This window comes from Narcine bancroftii, chromosome 5, assembly GCF_036971445.1.
Source record: "Narcine bancroftii isolate sNarBan1 chromosome 5, sNarBan1.hap1, whole genome shotgun sequence".
NCBI classification, from domain to species: Eukaryota; Metazoa; Chordata; class Chondrichthyes; order Torpediniformes; family Narcinidae; genus Narcine; species Narcine bancroftii.
The window spans coordinates 41,747,164-41,767,082 of NC_091473.1; the positions used below are offsets into that span (position 1 = coordinate 41,747,164).

Genomic DNA, 19,919 nt, shown 5'->3' on the forward strand with positions numbered 1-19,919 from the left:
AAGAACTCGAAGAATTAGGTTCAGAGCTGCAGTCTGTCTGAGTGGAGGTTGCTGTTCTGAGAGGGTCATGTGGTTTTGCAAGCAGAGAGAGTAAAATGGGCAGCTGGGACTGGAACCATGGACATTAGTTCAGCCCGATAAAAGCTCTTGTGGTCCATGCAAAAGGAGAGGACTGGCTGCCTAATGTTTCACTTGAAATAAGCGAAACAAAAAGGAACTCTGTGGTGACCTGAAAGAAAGAGGTTATCATCTGGAAAACCTTGATGGGGTAAGTTTCTTCGGCAAGACCCTGAAGTGGCTGATTAAAAGGAATCTGTTGTGGGTGTCTAGCGAACAACAAATCTCTCTCTGAAAACAGACAAGAACCTTCCTGAACGGTAGCCATTTACCTTTCAAGCACCAAAGCCCGGTGAACTTCATAAATGTTACATTCTGTGCACATTATAAGAATTGCCTGCAACCAGAGAAGTTGGAAGTGAGATTGAACTGTGAATCAAAGAACTTTTCTAAACTTACTCACACGTTACATACATATGAGCTAAGAATTAGGAGGTTAAGTAAGTTAATAGTAATAAGTTAGAGTTTGATAATATTTTCATTAAAATCAACTTTTGTTTTCGTAACCTTTTGTCTTGATGAATATCTATTACTGTTGGGTTTTGGGGTCCTCTGGGCTTGTAAAGTATGGAAAAGTCCTCAATAATTTTTGAGCTCGATTTAAGCAATTCTGAATGTCATCAATAGAGGAAAGGGAGAACTAGCATCTTCTTGATTGTTTTGATGATCCTCCGAATTGACTTCCAGTTCAAAACTCTGCAGCAATTATACCAGACCATGATATAGCCAGGCAGGATGCTCTCAATTGTACTCCTGTAAAATATTGTCAAGATGCAGGCTGGTAGCCTTGCCATCCTCCTCCTCAGGAAGTATAGGCTCTTTTGTACCTTCCAGATTAATTAGAAGGTGTTGTGGGTTCAGATTAGGTTGTCTGTTATATGCACACCAGGTGCTCGCCACTCTCCTCGGCGGAGACATTGATGTTCAACCTTCATCCTCCTGAAGTCCACAATCATCTTGATTGTTTTATCTACATTGAGACTTAGGTTGTTGTTCTCACGTCATTTTATGAGCCTCCCAACCTCCTCTCTGAACCAACTCATCATTGTTGCCGATGAGGCCAATGACTGATATTTCATCAGCAAACTTAATGATTCTGTTTGAACTACATCTGACCATGATGTCATGAGCCAGTGGGAGTGAAGAGTAGTGGGCTGAGCTGAGCACATAGTCAACATGGTTCACGAAGTTAGTGCAAGGCCTTTACAGGGCCAGCAATTGGGACTTAGGTTTGAACCTCATACTATCTGTAAGGTGTTTGTTCATTCTCTCCATGTATGTATGGGTTTTCCCCAGGGGCTCTGGTTTCCTTCCACCTTTCAAGACGTACTGGGTTTGTGGGTTTGTTGGGTATAAATTTGGCAGCATGGACTTGTGGGTCGAAATAGGCTGTTACCGTGCTGTATGTCTAAATTTTAAAAAAAATTTAAAAATAGCCCCGAGTTGCACCAGTGCTCAATGTGATGAGACGAGATTTGGCTGAAGATGGTCATTGCCTGGTAGTTCTTTAGCATGAGTGTTCTTTCACTTAACAATATAGATGACACTTTCCTTATTCTAATGTATCCTAATTTCAAAGTATCATCTTCCAAAAACATGAGCCACGATATTCCAAATTTCGATCTCTTTAATCTTATAAATCCAACTCTGATTGCTGTTTTATGTGGCTTTAATTCATTGATTAAAATGGATAAACATTTTGCATAACTTTGCATAAAGATTTTCATAACAATGAATAACAAAGCATTTACTGTATAATGATAGAGATATAAAACATATATAAGGAAACTCAAACTTTAAAAGATTTGTAACGATATAGATAAACAAATTTAAAAAGTAACACAATTCAAAAAAATCTTTCATGCTCACGCCTTCGCTACAACCAGATATTGTGACATATTACATTGTAATCATAATGGTAACACTACAAATAATAAGCTCTTAAAGAGATTGGCACAAAATTAACCAAGAATTAAAAAAACACAAGGTTTTAATCTTTATAGACAACCTGTATCTTTGTGTCCACGTCTTGCTGCATTTATGCTGGGTTGCTTAATTTTTCTTGTGTTGCAAAAATTGTGAGGGTAGGCTGCTTGTCTCTTACAGGAAATTCTGGGTCCTAATTGTCTTTTTTTTGAACATTTTACTCCCTCCCTTCCCTCCCCTAAAATATCAAAGAAAAAGGGAAAACGTTAGGAGAATGTCAAAAATAAATGTCTCAATAAAATGATAATGGAACTGTGGTTTACTAACAGAATGGGCTTTCAGAGACTCCTTCAAATTTTCAAACCAATGTAAATATGGGCTCCACATTATAAAAAAAAATTGATACTAATTATGTAAATTTTAAATGATTTTCTCAAATGGAATACAAGAACACAATTCAGCATGCCATCTTTCCATCTCCAAGTCCATATTTGGTTTCCAAATAATGGCTATGCACTCCTTAAAAATAGCTAAAACTAATTGTAAAAATTCATTATGATACATAATTACCCAACAAAAATAACATCAGATCCTCTGGGAGTTTCACCCCTAATATTTTCTCTAAAAAATTTCTTAATGCTAACTAAAAAGGTTTTACTCTAGGACACTTACAAGAAGAATGCAAAAACAAATCAACTTCTTATATCTAAAACATAAATCTGATAATGTTGAGTTCAACAAATGTTTCAAAATAGATGTATCTCTAACTTCCTATTAACAATTTTGAGTTCCATATATAAATAAAGTCCTGCATACAGTTTTCTCCTATTTCACTCAATTCCATTTTAACAGAGGCTGAAGATTTATCAACATCAAACATCCCATTAATACATTTCAATTGAGCTGCTTCATAATAGTTCTTAAAATGGGGAAGATGCAAACCTCCTAATTTTTCCAGGTCAATTTTTCCAAACACACTCTAGCCATCTTTCCTTTCCATAAAAACTTGCTAATACTTGAATATAAATCCTTAAAATACATCCTAATTGTTGAACAATGTATGCAACAGAAAGTTTGTTAGGTGTGTTCAGGAAAGTTTTCTGAATCAATATGTAGAAGAACCAACTCTAGAAAGGGCAGTATTGGATCACCTTTTGGGGAATGAGGTAGGTCAGGTGACAGAGGTTTGTGTTGGGGAACACTTTGGGTCCAGTGATCACAATACTATTAGTTTTAGGCTAGTAATGAAAAAAAATAGAGGTGGTCCAAAGGTTCAGATGCTTGATTAGAAGAAAGCCAATTTCAAGGGGATGAGAAAAGAATCTGAGGGTGTGGATTGGGATAAGTTATTTTCAGGGACAGATGTAGCTGATAAGTGGAGGATATTCAAAGGAGAAGTTCTGAGAGTGCATGTGTATTAATGGAAAGGTTAGAAACTAGGTTTTCAAAAGATATTGGGAACTTGGTTCAGAGGGAGAGGGATGTGTACAACAGTTATAAACAGCAAGGAAGGGATGAACTGCTTGAGGAATACAAGGGGTGTGCGTATATGTATAAAAAAATGAAGGAAATTAGAACAGCTAAAAGGAGATATGAAGCTGCTTTGGCAGGAAAAGTAAAAATACATCCAAAAGGTTTCTATAGGTATATTAAATGTAAAAGAATAGTGAGAGATAAAATTGGACTCCTTGAAGATTGCGGGGGGGGGGGGGGGGCGGGGGGGGGGGGGGGGGTAAGCTCTGTGAGAAGCCAGAGGGTGAAATTTGAAACTTTCTTTTTCTTCAGTATTCACTGAAAAAAATATTGAGCCAGATGAAGTGAAGAAATATGATAAGGAGCTCATGGATAATATAAGGATTAATGAGGAAGTAATGTTGGCTATATTGAAAAAGATCAAGGTGGATAAATCTCCAGGTCCTGACAAAATATTCCCTAGGACCCTGAGGGAGGTTAGTGAGCAAATAGTGGGGGGCATTGACAGAATATTTAAAATGTCACTGGCCACGGGCAAAGTACTGGAGGGTGGCTCATGTTGTTTCGCTGTTCAAAAAAAGGATCAAAAGTAGACCTGTAAGTTTGATGTCGGTGGTGGGTAAATTAATGAAAAGTGTTCTTAGAGATACAACTATTTGGAAAGACAGGGATTGATTTGGAGTAGTCAGCATAGTTTTGTATGTGGTAGATCATGTCTAACAAATCTTGTAGTTTTTTGAGGAGGTTACTAAAAAGGTTAATGAGGGGAAGGAAGTGGATGTTGTCTAGTGAGGCTTTTGATAAGGTTCCCCATAAGAGGTTAGTAAGGAAGGTGGAAGAAGTAGTGAAATGGATTCAACAATGGTTGGATGGGAGATGCCAGAGAGTAGTGATGGAAAATTGTTTGTCAAATTGGAGGCAGATGTTGAGTGGAGTGCCTCAGAGATCAGTACTGGATCCATTGCTGTTTGTCATATATATATATATTAACCATCTAGATGATAGGGTGGCAAATTGGATTAGTAAATTTGCAGATGATGTAAGGGTTGGCAGTGTTGTGGACAGTGAGGAAGATTATCAAAGCTTATAGGACAGTTAGAAAAGTGGGTTGAAAGATGGCAGATGGAGTTTAATACTGATAAATGTGAGGAGCTACATTTTGGTAGGACTAATCAAAATAGGACATACACATTCAATGGTAAACAATTGAGTGCAGTGGAAGAAAGGGATTTAGGAATCATGGCAAGTACTTCTCTGAAAGTTGAATCAGATATAGATAGCGTGGTGAAGAAGGCATTTAATATGTTGGCTTTCATAAATCAAGTATAGAACACAGGAGTTGGGACATTATGTTGAAACTGTATAAGGCATTGGTGAGGCCAAATTTGGAATATTGTGTGCAATTTTGGTTGCCGAATTACAGGAAGCATATAAACTGCATAGAGAGAGTGCAGAAGAGATTTACGAGATTGTTGCCGGGTTTCAGGGTTTGAGTTACAGGAAATGGTTGAGCAGGCTGGGACTTTATTCTCTGTAGCATATAAATAAGGTTATGGGGTGATTTGAGAATAAATGGGGAAAAGTTTAAGGGAAACATGAGGGGAAGTTTCTTAATGCAGAGGGCAGTGGGGTTATGGAATGAACTTCGGCAGTGGTGGTAGAAGCAAGATCAATGTTAATATTCAAGGATAGTTGGATAGGTATATGGATGAGAGAGGTGTGCAGGGTTATGGGCCAAATGTGGGTCAGTGGGACGATGTGGGAGATTATGTTCGGCACAGACTAGTAGGGACAAACTGGCCTGTTTCTATGCTGTAAATGGTTATATGGAAATCATGGTCATGAATGTCCTGGTGAAAAAAGGGGATCAATCTTTTAGGATGCCCAGAATAGTTATAACATTTTCTCATAGTAAGAATGAGAAGTAGATATTTAAATTAGGCCCATGGCCCCCTGATGCTGCACCATTAAAAAAAAAAATCATGTTTGGTCCAGTCTCCCAATTTCACTTATGCTCCTTGATCTCTGTCCTCATTGATGAGGAGAAAACTCAGTGTAATCTGGTTCATTATATCCAGTTCCTCATCAGCTTTATGTGAGAAATGTAACATGATTCTCAAATGGCATGCTTAGTTAGCAACGATGCAGTGTCCATATTTTAATACACTGAAATTCCGGCATGTTGTTAGGAACCTTTTTTATTAACATTATCCACACACAGAGGAATTTGACCACATTGATGTTTCAAATATTTATTTGCATTCTTCGAGGAATTGTCAGCCCCTGCCCCACTCCATCGAGAATTATGGGGGAAAGAGAAATAGTTTACATTTCAGATCAAATATCCTTTGTCTGAAATGTCATTCAAAACTTGGGCTGAAATGATTTGTCTTCACATACCATAAACTTGCATGCAGTATGCCTCTAGCCAGTGGAGATTTTTCCTCCATTCTCATTGACCACGTTTTAATTGAGCTTATTCAATTAAGAGCTCATCTGGTGAGCCATTCCTTAAAACTTGAAGACGTAAGAGTACAATTAGGCCATGAGACCCATTGATTCTGCTCTGCCGTTTGAATCATGGCTGATGTATTTTTCCTCTCAACCCCATTTTCCTGCCATCTCCCCAAAACTTTTGACATCCTTATTAATCAAGAGCCTATTAATGTCTGCTTTAAATGTACTAATTGACAACCTCCACACCTGTCTGTGGCAACGAACTCCACAAATTTACCACTCTCTGGCTGAAGAAATTTCTCCTCATCTTTGTTCTAAAGAGATATTATTTTATTCTGAGACTGTACCCTCTGGTCTAAGACTGTCCCTCTGTTGAAAACATCTCCACATCCATTCCATCTGCCCCTTTCGGTATTTGGTCCCCACTCCTTGTGAACCCAATAACATGATCCACAATATTCCCATGATCTACAGTGGCTCCCAATAGATAATGTTTCAATCTTAAACTATACATTTTGTTTTTAAAATTTCCCTTGCCTGTGACAAAACAACTTTCTGAGATCTCTGAGCCTCTCCAATTCTATCACCTTGGGCGTTCAGATTTTAATTTTAATCATACCTTCACTATCTAAACCCTAAGTTGTGAACTTCTCTATCTTGTACGTTTGTCCTTAAACTGTTTCTCTGACCAAGATTTTGAAAGATTTCTCCCTAAAAATGGCTTGTTGTCAAAGTTTGTCAGACAGCACTTCAATTAAAGCACCTTAGCACATTTTACAATTCTTTAAATCTGATGGTATCTGTTTGTGCTTTGTCATGTTTCTCATGTCTTACTATTAATTCTCCATTTCCTTTATTTTCTCCTGTAGCTACTTGATAGATTCCTGTGCCCACTTTGTTTTTGGTGACACCCTGTATTGGTAAATGTCTGTGTTCTGCTTGTGAAAGCATGGTTGACTAAATGGCCTCTGTCAATTCTGCCTGATCTACTTGCATGATTACAATGGCAGATAATCAGAATTTATTAACATGAGCCTGTTACAAAAGTTCACTGTTTTACTGCATCGTTTCAGGTGCAGAATTTCTACATTTTAAAAATAATAAATAGGTGCAAAAGAAGAGAAAGTGAGTCTGTGGTTCATTGTCCATTCAGAAATCTGATGGCAGAGGGAAATAAGCTGTTTTTTTGTGCTGTTGGGTGCTCATCTTCAGGCTTCAGTAGCTCCTTCCTGATGGTAGCAGTGAGGAGGGCATGGCCTAGGTGGTGTGGGCTCTTCATGATAGAGGCTGCTTTCTTGAAACCCCGCTTCTTGTAGATGTCCTTAATGAAGTGAAGACTGATGCCTATAATGGCACTGGCGGAGTTCACAACACTCTAGTTTTTTTTTTGCCCAGTCAGAATGTTCCCCTTGGTACACCTGTAGAAATTTGCAAGAGTCTTCTGTGACATACCAAATTTCCTCAAACTTTTCAAGAAGTATAGCCACTAGTAAACTTTGTTCATGATTAAATTGACATGGAGCCCCCAGATAGATCTTCAGAAATGTTGATCCAAGAATTTGATGTTCATAAGACTTTCCACTGCCGACCCTTCAATGAGGACTTGGTTTGGTGATTATCTGATTACCCCCTCCTAAAGTCCACAATCAGTTCCTTGGTTTTGCTTGTGTTGAGTGCAAGGTTGTTGATGTCAATCCAATCAATCAGCTGATCTATCTCACTTGTGTATGATTCCTCATTGCTGTCTGTGATTCTGTCGACAACAATGGTGTCATCTGCAAATTTGTAGATGGCAATTGAATTATGCTTGGCCACATAGTCATGAATGTAGAGCAAGTAGTGTAGTGGATGAAGCATGCATCCTTGAGTTGCATTTTGAGTTGATAGTCAATGAGGAGGAGATACGTTGTTCTTACCTTTTTATAAATTTGTGGGCTTTTTTCTCTTTCCATTGACATTGCCAGAGCAATTCATAGAGCTTTGATCTATATCCCACAGTGTTTACATATGCCTTTTATTTCTTACAAGCTCTTGGTTAATCTGTCATCTGGACAGCTTCTACTATAATTTTTTACACCAGGACAATGTTGTCTCCTGATCAGACATATTTCTTTGGTCCTATCCATTCCCTTATCTTATCTGCAAAGTAAATCAAATTTGCTTTCACTTTCCCAGATCTGATTGAAACAAATCCAGACAATCCCAAAACCCAGCAGCAATAGATATGCACCACGACAAAGGGTAACTTAAACAAAAGTTGCTTTTAACTATCTTTGAACATGAAAATAGAATCAAACTTTAACTTATCTCTATTGACTCACTTAATCCCCTTCTAATTCTTAGGCAATTGGGTCTCTGGCATTCTGCACATGTCCAATCTCACTGGTTGCAAGCAATTCTTGTACTGTGCACAGAAGTTAACATTAATAAAGTTCACCAGGCTAAGGTGCTTAACAAGTAAATGGTTACCACTCAGAAGGGTTCTTGTTAGTTTTCAGAGTTTTTTTTTGTTCCAGGACATCCACACCGGATTCCTTTTTAATTAGCCACTCCAGTGCCTTGTTAACGAAACTTACCCCCTTCAGGGTTCTCCAGAATATAACCTTTCTTTCGGGTTACCACAAGGGAAACACTGGACAGCCAGTCCTTCCTCCCTCTCTCAGAGCAAAGCCTCTTTTTTTTCTCTGCTCTCTGCCTGCAAAGATCAAATAACTTAAAAGCTGCTATGGCCTGTTGTTACATTTGTTGCCTTTTGCATATAACAGTCCCATCATAAGTTATGAGCACTCTTGCAAAAGCTCCTGCAAAAATCCTGTTTTAAAGTGTTTGTGTGTGATCTGCTCTAACAAACCTTTCCCAATTTATCTCCCCAAACACCTCTATATACTGTCACAAGATGTTCAGGTTGAAGCTTTTGTCATCTTATTGTTCCAGTACAACCCAACAAAATTGTTCTCTGGTCTACGGTGCAGAACAGTGCAAAACACACATACAGACTTATGTTACATATACACAGTACAATGTACATGTATTAAAATATTTATTCTTAATAAATAGTAGAGTCACTTGAAGGTTGATTTAGCAATCATTCAGCAATCTCACTGCTCGTGGGAAGAAGCTGTTCCTCAGCCTGGTGGTTCTGGCTCTGATACGTCTGCATCTTTTTTCCAAATGAAGAATCTTCAGAATGAAACATTATTTTTCCCTTGCTGCATTGCTGCCTGGCCTGCTGAGGTTTATCTGCATTTTCTGTCCATATTTCATAGTTCCAGTGGCTGCAATTTATTTTTAAATTTTTGTTCTTTATTATTTGTTTAGTGCAATTGTTTTCAAACTCCCCCCCCCCCCCCCCACAACTAACATTTCACCTTAAGTAGTCCCTATGCCATCAGTGCTCTGTGATTAGTAAGGAATTGCTTAAGGTGGTATGTGAGAGGGAAGGTAAGGTTGGGAATCACTGTTCTAGCCCAATTGTTACTGAAATATTTTGCTTGAGAAAAATTGTCATTGGCCCATTTTTTTGAGTTGTGAAACCGTGCACATAATGAGTCAATTACGTCCAGGATCTTCAGCTAGTCAACAACTTCACTTACCTGAGCAGCATACTCTCTCACACAGTGAACATAGATGCTGAAGTCAACATCAGGATTGCCAAAGCCAGTGCTGCCTTTGGGAGACTCTGTGAGAACGACTGGGAGTGGAGGACTCAGCCTTACCACCAAGCTGAAGTTCTACTGTGCAGTGGTCCTTACTACCCTCCTTTACGCAGCGAGACCTGGACTGTTTGCAGCAGACATGCCAAACAGCTCAACCACTTTCACCTGAGCTGTCACCACAGACTCCTCCATATCAGGTGGTAAGACATAGTCTCCGACACGACATGAAATCCTGGAATGAGCTGGGCTCTGCTGCATCCACATCCTCCTGCTGAAAGCCCAAGCCAAGTGGGCTGGACATGCGGTCAGAATGCCAGAGACCCAATTGCCTAAGCAGATGCTGTACGGAGAACTGTATCAGGGCAAGCGCTCAGTCGGATGGCAGAAGAAACGATACAAAGACTGCCTCAAAGTGTCCCTCAAAGGCCTGGATGTCGACATCAACGTGTAGGAGACCCTTGCCCTTGACCATCCAGCTTGCCGCAGCAAGATCACCACAGGATCCTGTGCAGCTGAAGTCAGGCGCATCATCGAGGCGCAACAAAAGCGTGCTGTGCGCAAGGCCTAAGCAGCATCCACTACCACAACAGCACCTACCTGCTTTTATCCCACATGTGGGTGAGCCTTCAGGGCCCGGACTGGCCTCACTGGTCACCTCTGGACCCACACCCACCAATCTCCAAATTGACTTTGAAGCCATGGTCATCTTTGACTATGAAGGAAGAACAGCAACAACAATGTCCAATTAAAACAGTGGTTTTCAAACCTTTTTATTTCCACTCACATACCACCTTAAGCAATCCTTTACTAATCACAGAGCACTTATGGCATAGGGATTGCTTAAGGTAGAATGTGAGTTTAGGCAGCAGTTTGAAACCACTGGTTTAGTTTTTTCAAATTAAATTTACACATACAGCATGGTAACAGGTAATTTCGGCCTACAAGCCCATACTGTCCAACCTACATCCAATTAGCTACATCTCCAGTATGTTTCAAACAGAGGGAGAAAACTAGAGCCTCTGGGGAAAACCCACGCAGACACAGAGAGAATGTACAAACTCCTTATAGACCGCGCGGGATTTGAACACAAATCGCTGGCACTGTAACAGCGATGCCGCTACGCGGACCATGTCTCCTAATTGCATTTAATCCTTTTTAGTCTTCCTCCATATTTTATTTGCATTCTATGACAAAAATTTGATTGGGGGAAAAAAAAAACTCAAGCATTTTCTAATGGGTGGTGCGGTTAGCGAAGCGGTTAGCACAACACTTTTGCAGCACTGGGGTTTGAATTCCAGGATATCTGTAAGGAGTTTGTAAGTACCTTCTCCCTGTGTCTGCGTGGGTTTTCCGCAGGGACTTCAGTTTTCTTCCACCATTCAAAATGTATCGGGTTGTAGATCAATTGAGCGACGTGATGTATGTTACCATTCTGTATGCCTAAATTTAAATTTAGAATTTGTTGACCATGCCTTTCTCTAGGTTTCCTTTTTTAGAAAAATGTGAAATTGAATATATTACTCTTTATTATTTATTATACATTTCTGTATTTTTACCTTTCTGTTCCAGGGTTCCTCTGAAAATTTCCAATTAAAATAAGCAACACACTACAAAATGGAGGCAGTGAAAAGTTTGAAGCGTCTATTTGTTGGTGGATTACATCACTTGGTTTCTGAAAATGAAATTAAAGAAAAATTTAGCTCATTTGGAGATGTGACAACTGTGGATATTGTACTCAGGAAAGACGACCAAGGTAATAATGAAGAAAACCATTAAGTTTGGTACAATTACATTTCAGATGTGCAAGTTTATTGCATTTTGCCAGTTAATTCCATTAGAGCTTTTTTTGTTAAATTATCTTTCATATTTCCCTCAAAGTCCTATTGTATGCTGATACAAGATGCACATTTAAAAATTAGGTAATATATCTGACTGAACAAATATGGATCTACTTTCTGTAGAGTCAGTTTTAATTTGGGTAGATTTAATTTTACAACCAACTATCCATTTAATTTCAACTATACAAGTTGGTGGTTTCAGTTTGGCAGATAATTTTATATACTTAATGGGGTGTTTACTGTAAGATTTGTGTTGTATTCTTCCTCTAGCCCTAGCTCTACCAGATGACCATTGCACAAAAGGAACAATTAAATGTTTTTAAAAAAAAAAAACCTCAGTGCTAGAAGAACTCAGTGGGTCAGCCAGCATCTGTGGAGAGAAGTGCTGCCTGACCTACTGAGTTCCTCCAGGAGCTAATTTTTTTGCTCCACATTCTAATATAGCAGTCCCTTGTGTCTCCATGCTGAGAACAGAATACAAACTCCATCTTCTTAGTTGAAAATATGTTTCTTGGCCTTGCATGTAACAGGCTGAACATTCTGTGAATGTCTATTTTATCATAATGTTTTTAAAAATATATTGTGTCATGCATGCAGACAAAATTAACTAATTATATTAACTTTTCCAGGAAATCTTGTGAAAGCCTTTGGTTATGTAAATATAAACATCTCTGAAACGGATTTAAAAAGATGTATGTATATCTTTAATTTATTTAAAATATTCTTTCGTGCACAGTTTATCCTGTTTTAAGGTTTCTTTATTTCCCCCAGATATATTTTAAAAGATATACACAATGCCATTGATTTTCCCATGTGACGGAACATCTGATGTGGAATGTGGGCAAATACTCTCTTTAACGTAGTGAAGTGTGCATAGTGGGATGTAAGAAACTGGTTTAGTTTGTCATAGTGTTCATGTAAATTTCAGATTTGCTCAAGAACTTTCAAGCCAAATAAAATAGGTAATATTTGTTTGCAATTTCATCTCAATAAGTACCTCTCTGAAGGTGTTTTCATTCAATGTTGATATTTACTTTGTGAATCTAGGTATCTCAGTTCTGAACAAATCAAAATGGAAAGGTGGGCAGCTGCAGATTGAATTAGCTAAAGAATCCTTTTTGCATAGGTGAGTTGTTTTACTTTATCATTTAATAAGTAGATATTATAAAATTTTTATTCCACTAAAATTGTACAGCTTTGCGTTTATGAAACGTGAGATTTACTGAATGGAATGCAACAGTTCAATGTTGTGATGTGTATATCTTTTTCTCTGAAAGCGTTCTCCCTACTTTTGAGCTTTGCAGACATGTTAACATCACTTTTTTGCCACAACCTTAAAAATATTTAATCATTGCAGATGTATTTTCCAATTTGAATTTATTTGTATAAAATTTAACTTTTGCACTGTAGAAATGATATAAAAATAAGCTGAACTTTTGCACAAAGGTCTGTGATAATGTGACAGTGAGCATTGATAAGCATACCAGAAATGATGTTTGAAAACTTTAAAAGTTATTTGGCAAGTTTCATACAATGGTTATTAAAAAAAATTAAGATTAATCAATACAAACGTAACTGAAATAATGGTTATTGAATTAAATTCCATGGAAATAATATCAGCAAGTGGATAATGTGCTGGCTAAGGGATGATATTTTTTTTCTTCAGACAGGACAGGGTGGATGGTGTACAATAATGATGTCTAAGGATGTATATTTGGTCATATTTCTAGATATGTTAATAAATAGCATAACTTTAAAAATTGAAGATTCAGAAATGAAGACATGAAATGCACATTATCTTGGGTATTTATTGTCTTTTTAATTCACTTAAGTTCACTATTATAGTTTTTACAAATGCTCAGCTGCAACAAGTAAGAATTTTGCTGCATATGTAAATTGTACAATGAACATAACAGTAAAGTCATTATCAAAGTTAGGAAGCATATAGACAGATTGACAAAGACTGCCATAATTACCAAATGAAATTTATTTCAGAAAATTCTGAGAGGATGCATCTTGGAAGGATAAGTGAGGAGAAACAATATAAACTGTGACAATTGATGTATGCTTGCCTGATCAAAGACACCTGAGGAGCTATATGCACAAATATTGGAAGGCCATGGGACAACATGGCAAAGCTGTGTTTTTTTAAAAAAGATACAGAATTTTTATCATTTTAGCTTCAAATCGAAGAATGCAGTTCATGGTAAATCTTTATTAAATATTATACAGGAGTACATGAAGTGCATTGTCAATTATTTTGGACACCATTCTTAAAGAGGACATCAAGTTCTTAGAGAAACTGCAAAGGAGTTTTATCAGACTTGAGGGACAGGAAAAGTTGCTAGGAATGCACTTCCTGACAAGTGAGCGAAAATAGATTTGACACAGTCTTCTAAAAGGTATTGAAAAGGAAAAATGTGTATGGCAATGTGAGATTAGTGAGCTTGTACAAACTAGAATGCTCTCAAATAAATGGCAAAATAAGTTATGAAGTCTTTGATACATTACTCTGTACTCTGTTTCCATTGCTTGTTATCTTGGGGATCAAGAAATAATTGTTTTAAAAATTCAGGTTGGCTTTACACCTGAATTCTTTTTTCTGATTATTTGATGTAGACTTGCTCAAGAGCGACAGGATGTAGCTAAAAATAAGCACAAACCATGTGTTGATAGCATTGCGAAAGCGGCAGAGTCCCTGAAGAAAGCTGGTGTTGAAAATTTTAAGATCAAGTCTGCTGTGCCAGGAACAGAAGTACCTGAACATAAGGCAAGTAATTATTCTATAATTTGCTGTAAAATGTATTTTACAGTGGTTAAATTCTGAAATTATTTTTAATCATGAATAGAAAAAGCATTCTAAGCATTGCTCTCCACTTGTTATCATTGCATTAGTTTTTATTCATTCTCAGGATATCTGGTTCATGGTGAGGCTTTTTTAAATTAGGCTTCTTGAAGAAGAGGTTGAGATTTTTGACCAATTGTAATTTTTAGCTGAGAAATCAGTAATTTTTAGGGTAATTAAATTGTTCAACAGAATTATGGCCTAACTTGAATTTTTTGTTATAACTAGTCTTCCTTGACTGTTTACCACTGTGAATAAAGATCTGAGACTTTAACTCTTTCTAAGGGGATGGTGGCACACATTATTTACATTGAGCTTGTGGCGGCACACATCCTCATGGCAAACCGGCCCCGCTGGTATCACCACATGGTGGGACAGCCATGGGGAAATGGTGCCGTCAGAGGTTTCTCCCTGACTCAGCATCCCTTTCAGCACGCACCCTGAGCAGCGATTATGATGTCACAATGCACCAGGTGACTGAGCTCATGTTTCCCTTAAAGGGGCGTGCTGAATTTGAATAAAAAGAGTCGTGAACGACCCTCAATGTGCTGGCTGTGTTTCTTCCACTGCTTACACCACCACAAGCTAATAAATATGAAGTTTTGTCTTCCTAATTTGTCAGAATAGTATTCGGAAATTAATTAACGCTAGACTAGCGATGATTAATTATAATTTTATTCATCAGCTACATTTAACGCCGGAGAAATTTAAAAAATTTGGTCTTAGTAAGTTGGATTCTTGTTTTCGATGTGATCAGACGGCCAATACTTTTTTTGCATACTGTTTGGCTTTGTGATCGATTGCAACAGTTTTGGAAAGGTATTCAATCTATTTTTAACAGTTTATATAATATCCATCTTGTATTAGATCCCGATATATTTTTATTAGGGAACATGCAATCATTAATTGATTGAGGTTTAGAGGATTATCAGATTTCCTTTATCTATTTAGCTTTAGTCGTGGCTAAGAAATGTATAGCACTTACTTGGAAAGATAAAAATATATTAACTTTAGATAAGTGGTATTTGGAGATGAAATTTTGTTTGACTATGGAAAGGATATCTTTTTCAATTCAGGATAGGATGTCTTTTTATAGGTTAAAGTGGACTCCGTTTGCTAATTATATGCATTTAAGTTTGATTTAAATATATGTTTAAGCGTGATATTTTAGTATTGATAAATTATTTTTGTTAGAATTTTTTTTAGGTTAAGTTTTATCTTTTCTTTGTAAGTGGGTATCTTTTTTCCATATATAATGTTAATTTTATTAACTCTTCACTCTTTATTTGGGGGGGGAGGGTTGGACTAATTTTAAGTTAGATTACTAATATTGTGTTACAATTAACGGGGGGGGGTTATTTTGTGTAGTTTTCTGATGTAATATTGTAATCATACCATTTAAATTTTTAAAAATTTTTCTTTAAATGTAATTCTCTATTGTATTCATGTTATAAAATTTTAAATAAAGTCTTCAAAAAAAAGTTTTGTCTTCCTTCCATGCTTTTGTAATCTATGGCCCTGAGTCTGTGAAAAAATGGAACAATCTTCTAAATGGATATACATAGTTTAATATAGAAATCTGGAAATAGTTACCAGTAATTTTCTGCTCCTTCCAATAATGTATGCTGTTGGTCTTTTCTCTCGTTTATTCATTAGAAATCATAGGATTATTAAAAATTGACTGGTGGGGGGGGGTGGTGGGAAACTAAATGCGTCAAATATAGTGCAACTTTTTCAGTCGCATATATAATACTGTGTGGTTGCACAGTAATCCTCTGAACTTAAAATGTGCTAATATTGTGTCTGTGGTCTAAATGCCTGAGCTAATAAATATGAAAAATCAGTTTTATTCACAAAATATCATTTGTTTGTGGTATTTTGAATTCTATCTTAATTGCGTAAATATTTCACATTTTATTTTGCCCAAGGTTAAATATTTAAAAGGTTGGTTTAAATTTTTTAAATTTTGTTTACCTCTGGTTTTCTATCGGTGAGAATTACTTATGTCAGGTTTCTTAGCCTGTCAAATGAAGTAGCTATTACTTGATCAATGCATTCCTTACAGCAAATGTCCAAGAATGACTGATATCTGGACAGTGTGCACACAGTTGTAGGTCACTTTGTGGTCAACGTTTAATACCTTTCACTCAGAAAACAGAGCAGACATGCACTGGGGACTTGAAACAGGTTTTCAGTTCTGTCTCTCCAGCATATTTGTGGCACATATTCATTCTATGGAAAATAAACTGGATAAAGTTAAAGCAAGACTTATCTTTCAGTGCTGTTCATCTGGAGGGTTTTCAACCCACACAGTGTCCTCAGGAAAATCAAAAGGCGGAGATGTCTTCTTTCTCATTCATGTCACATGATGTTCAGACATGGTGGTCCAGCAAGATCCTGCTCTCCAAACCTGGAATATCTAACCATGAAGTCTCATCTCTACGAGCTGCTGTGGGAATTTACATCAGCCATGATGATTGACAGCACTGTACCTCCCACCCCATCCATACACAAAACTTTCTCTAGATGAGCTATTCCCCTCAACAGTTTGAAGTGAAACACTCTAAAGCCACGTTCATTATAGCTGGATGCTTCAATCATACCAACCTCAAGACTGTCTCACCAAAATTGCGCCATCACATTACTTGTTCTATCAGAGGTCCAACATCTTCAACCGCTGCTACACAACCACCAAAGACTATCATCATACCTGCACTTTAGAAAATCAGACCACTAGTCAATGCCATGTCAATCTGACAACAAGCAGAAGTTGAGAAACGAGTACCAGGTTGGCATGCATTGCTGGACTGAGGAAATGGATAAAGTCCTGTGCTCATACTTTGAGTCAGTGAACAAGGTTTCGGCAATCAATTTTAAGGAATACACCATTACTGTCACTGACTTCATCAATACTTGGATAAACTGCAGGAACACTCACTAATCAGGGCAGGAGACCGCGCACTGTGCAAGAAATACAGATATGACCTGCACAAGGCTATTGGGGCTGCCAAGAGGCAGTACTAATTAGGCTTGGGTCCCAGGTAAACCTAATGGACACCAAGTGTTCATGGCACAGTACATGTCACGGGAAAAAAAGAAGTTATCACTAGGACAACGAGGAAAGTTTCAAAGGAAAACTATTTTCAAACATGATATCGTGGAGAAGCTAGTCTTCTTAGAGTGGAGCTCTGAGCCACTGCCCTGTGAGATAAAGCACACACATTTATATCCAAGATAATAGTGATAAGAAAACATTGTGCTACAGAGAACAAAAGTTTTACATGTTTCGAGGATCAATCAGTACAAAGGCCATTTGGCTTATCACAAGTAGGGAAGCAGAGCAGAACATCAAGTCTTTGAGAAAAACAAGCTGGTGTCACATCTTTTTTGAGGTGCAACATAATTTCTTGAGTTTGCAACCAGGGGAGGATAAGCAGGGGTGGGGAGGGGGGGGGGGTGCCAGAAAACAAATTGTCTGTTTGTTAGGAGGAGGCAGCATATCGTTCCCTGCAGAATTTGAATCATGAAGCCCTAAAAAAATTTCTCAAAAGATTGGGGTGGGGTGGGGGGGGGAGTGGTTGACTTGTATGCTGCATATGCTTTCGAGAACTTAATTCATTGGGGGGGAGGAGATTGATGGCAATTTGGTGTATAAGTCAATGCTGGAGGCACCTTCCCACTGCTGCTCCCCGACTTCTCCCCACCATTGGGCGCTGCCATAACTGCTCCTACCTAGGATCCTGAGGTCACCATCACCAGTAATTCCTGGTAGGCCAAAGCACAATGTCACTGCTCCAGCTCCATGGGCTTAAAAAGTTAGGGGGGAGGGTTGATCGACCTATCTGCCAATCGACTTGAACACCAAAATGTACGGTAATTAAAAAAGCAAATCTTAAATTTTTTCACACAATATGTATACTGTCATAGGCTACAAAGCAAAACCAGGAAGAACAGTAAACAATATTTTATGCCTCTCAAATGTGACAGTTATGTCCCAGTCCTGCTCCCTGGACCTGGAACATCTAGCAATTGAGTGGTACCCATTCTTTTTGCCAAGGGAGTTCACTGCCATCAACCTGGTCACACTATACATTCCGCTTCAGGCTAACATCAGGCTAGCACTAGAGTGAGCACTGTGATCAGTAGCCATGAGACAGCTCACCCTGATGCATTCCTGATTGTTATTGGCGACTTCAGTCAGGCCAACCTGAAGAAGTCTCTGATGAATTCCCACCATCGCATCACCTGCGAGACCAGAGGAACCATCACACTTGACCACTGCTTTTTACCATCATCAAGAACGCCGACTATGCAATCCCTCGACTGCACTTCGGCAAGTTTGATCTCCTGGCTGTACTCCCAGCATACAAGCAGAGACTGAGAACAACAACACCAGTGATGAAGTAAAACATAAAAATCTGCAGACACCGTGGTTGAAGTTAAAAACACAAAGCTGGGGAAACTCAGCAGGTCAAGCAGGTTAAAAAAAAACAACACAACCTGTGGCAATTGCAGGAACTGAAGGAAATCACTGCCATCACGCCGATGGTTGTTAACGACTGTTTTTATTCAAATTCAGCGCGCCCCTTTAAGGGCAGCATGAGCTCAGTCACCTGGTGCCTTGTGATGTCATAATCCCTGCCCAGTGTGCTGGAGTCGGAAACCTCTGACGATGCCATTTCCCCATGGCTGCCCCGCCACATGGCGATACAAGCGAGGGTGGTTCGCCATGAGCATGTGCGCTGCCACACAACCCCCCCCTCCCAGAACCGGCTAGGTGTCCTGTGGCCGTGATAAGTCCAAATGAGCAGCTTTTAAGCAGTAAACCGTTCTTCCCTGCCCCCCACATCTAAAGTAAAAGTCCCACCTGACTGCCAGAGAACCTTGTACGGCCCTTCGTATGAGCGCTGCAGCGGGGCCCTCGATGGTCCTCTCCGGACTAACACAAATTGTGCCACATCCAGATCTTTCAGTCAATGGGATGGTCGGGTGCCGTGGTTTGATGGGGGCGGCGAGGTTAGGTTGCCCATTCATTTATGGAGGTCCACGAGCCGCTCACCATTATTGTGCGTCGTCCCTGCCTCTGGGCCAAAGAATTCACCTGGCAGGGAGAATGGTGCACCGTAAACCATTTCTGCTGACGAAGTTTGCAGGTCCTCCTTGGGTGTCATCCTAATCCCATGAAGAACCCAAGGCAACTCATCCACCTGGTCAGGGCCGGAAAGTTTTGCCATCGGACTTTAGGTGTCGGTGGAATCTCTCTACCAACCTGTTAGACTGTGGATGGTAGGCCATGGTGTGCAGCGTTACCCCTAAAAGCCTTGCCAGCTGTGACCATAGTGCGGAGGTAAATTGGGCGCCTCTGTCACTCGTGACACGGGCCTGCGTGTGCCTGTGGACTTGGGATGTCTGGCACCTGATGCAGTTGTGGGTTAGCGCTGCCACCTCCTTGAGGCCACGCCAGATAAATCGCTGCACCACCATACGCACGGTAGCCTTTACTAAGGGGTGGGCAAGATCGTGGATAGAGCTGATGACCCTAGCCCTCCACTCTTGTGGGTCTACTGGGCACGGTGAATCGGTGGAGGTGTTGCAGAACAGCAGATG

The 19,919-nt window shown here is 39.0% G+C and overlaps 2 protein-coding genes across 7 annotated transcripts in view; one reads left to right on the top strand and one right to left on the bottom strand.

The window, feature by feature from the left end:
- The window catches only part of cenpp (centromere protein P), a 343,661-nt gene extending 324,793 nt beyond the window's left edge, over positions 1–18,868 (bottom strand). Inside the window, exons 1-2 of one of the 4 annotated variants that reach the window (XM_069937255.1) lie at positions 18,813–18,868; positions 11,186–11,301 (exon numbers count right to left, since the gene is read on the bottom strand). The gene's annotated coding sequence lies outside the window, so the exon portion shown is untranslated. Of the gene's footprint in view, positions 1–11,185; positions 11,302–13,978; positions 18,766–18,812 lie in introns of those variants that run through there. The other 3 variants (XM_069937254.1, XM_069937253.1, XM_069937252.1) reach the window with 3 other exon arrangements.
- The window catches only part of nol8 (nucleolar protein 8), a 68,228-nt gene that overhangs the window by 7,710 nt on the left and 40,599 nt on the right, over positions 1–19,919 (top strand). For all 3 annotated transcript variants that reach the window (XM_069937246.1, XM_069937247.1, XM_069937245.1), the window contains exons 2-5: positions 11,199–11,382; positions 12,097–12,159; positions 12,515–12,593; positions 14,087–14,237. In XM_069937246.1, coding sequence (XP_069793347.1) covers positions 11,244–11,382; positions 12,097–12,159; positions 12,515–12,593; positions 14,087–14,237 — 432 coding nt within the window. In that variant the 5' untranslated portion in view covers positions 11,199–11,243. The remainder of the gene's footprint in view (positions 1–11,198; positions 11,383–12,096; positions 12,160–12,514; positions 12,594–14,086; positions 14,238–19,919) is intronic.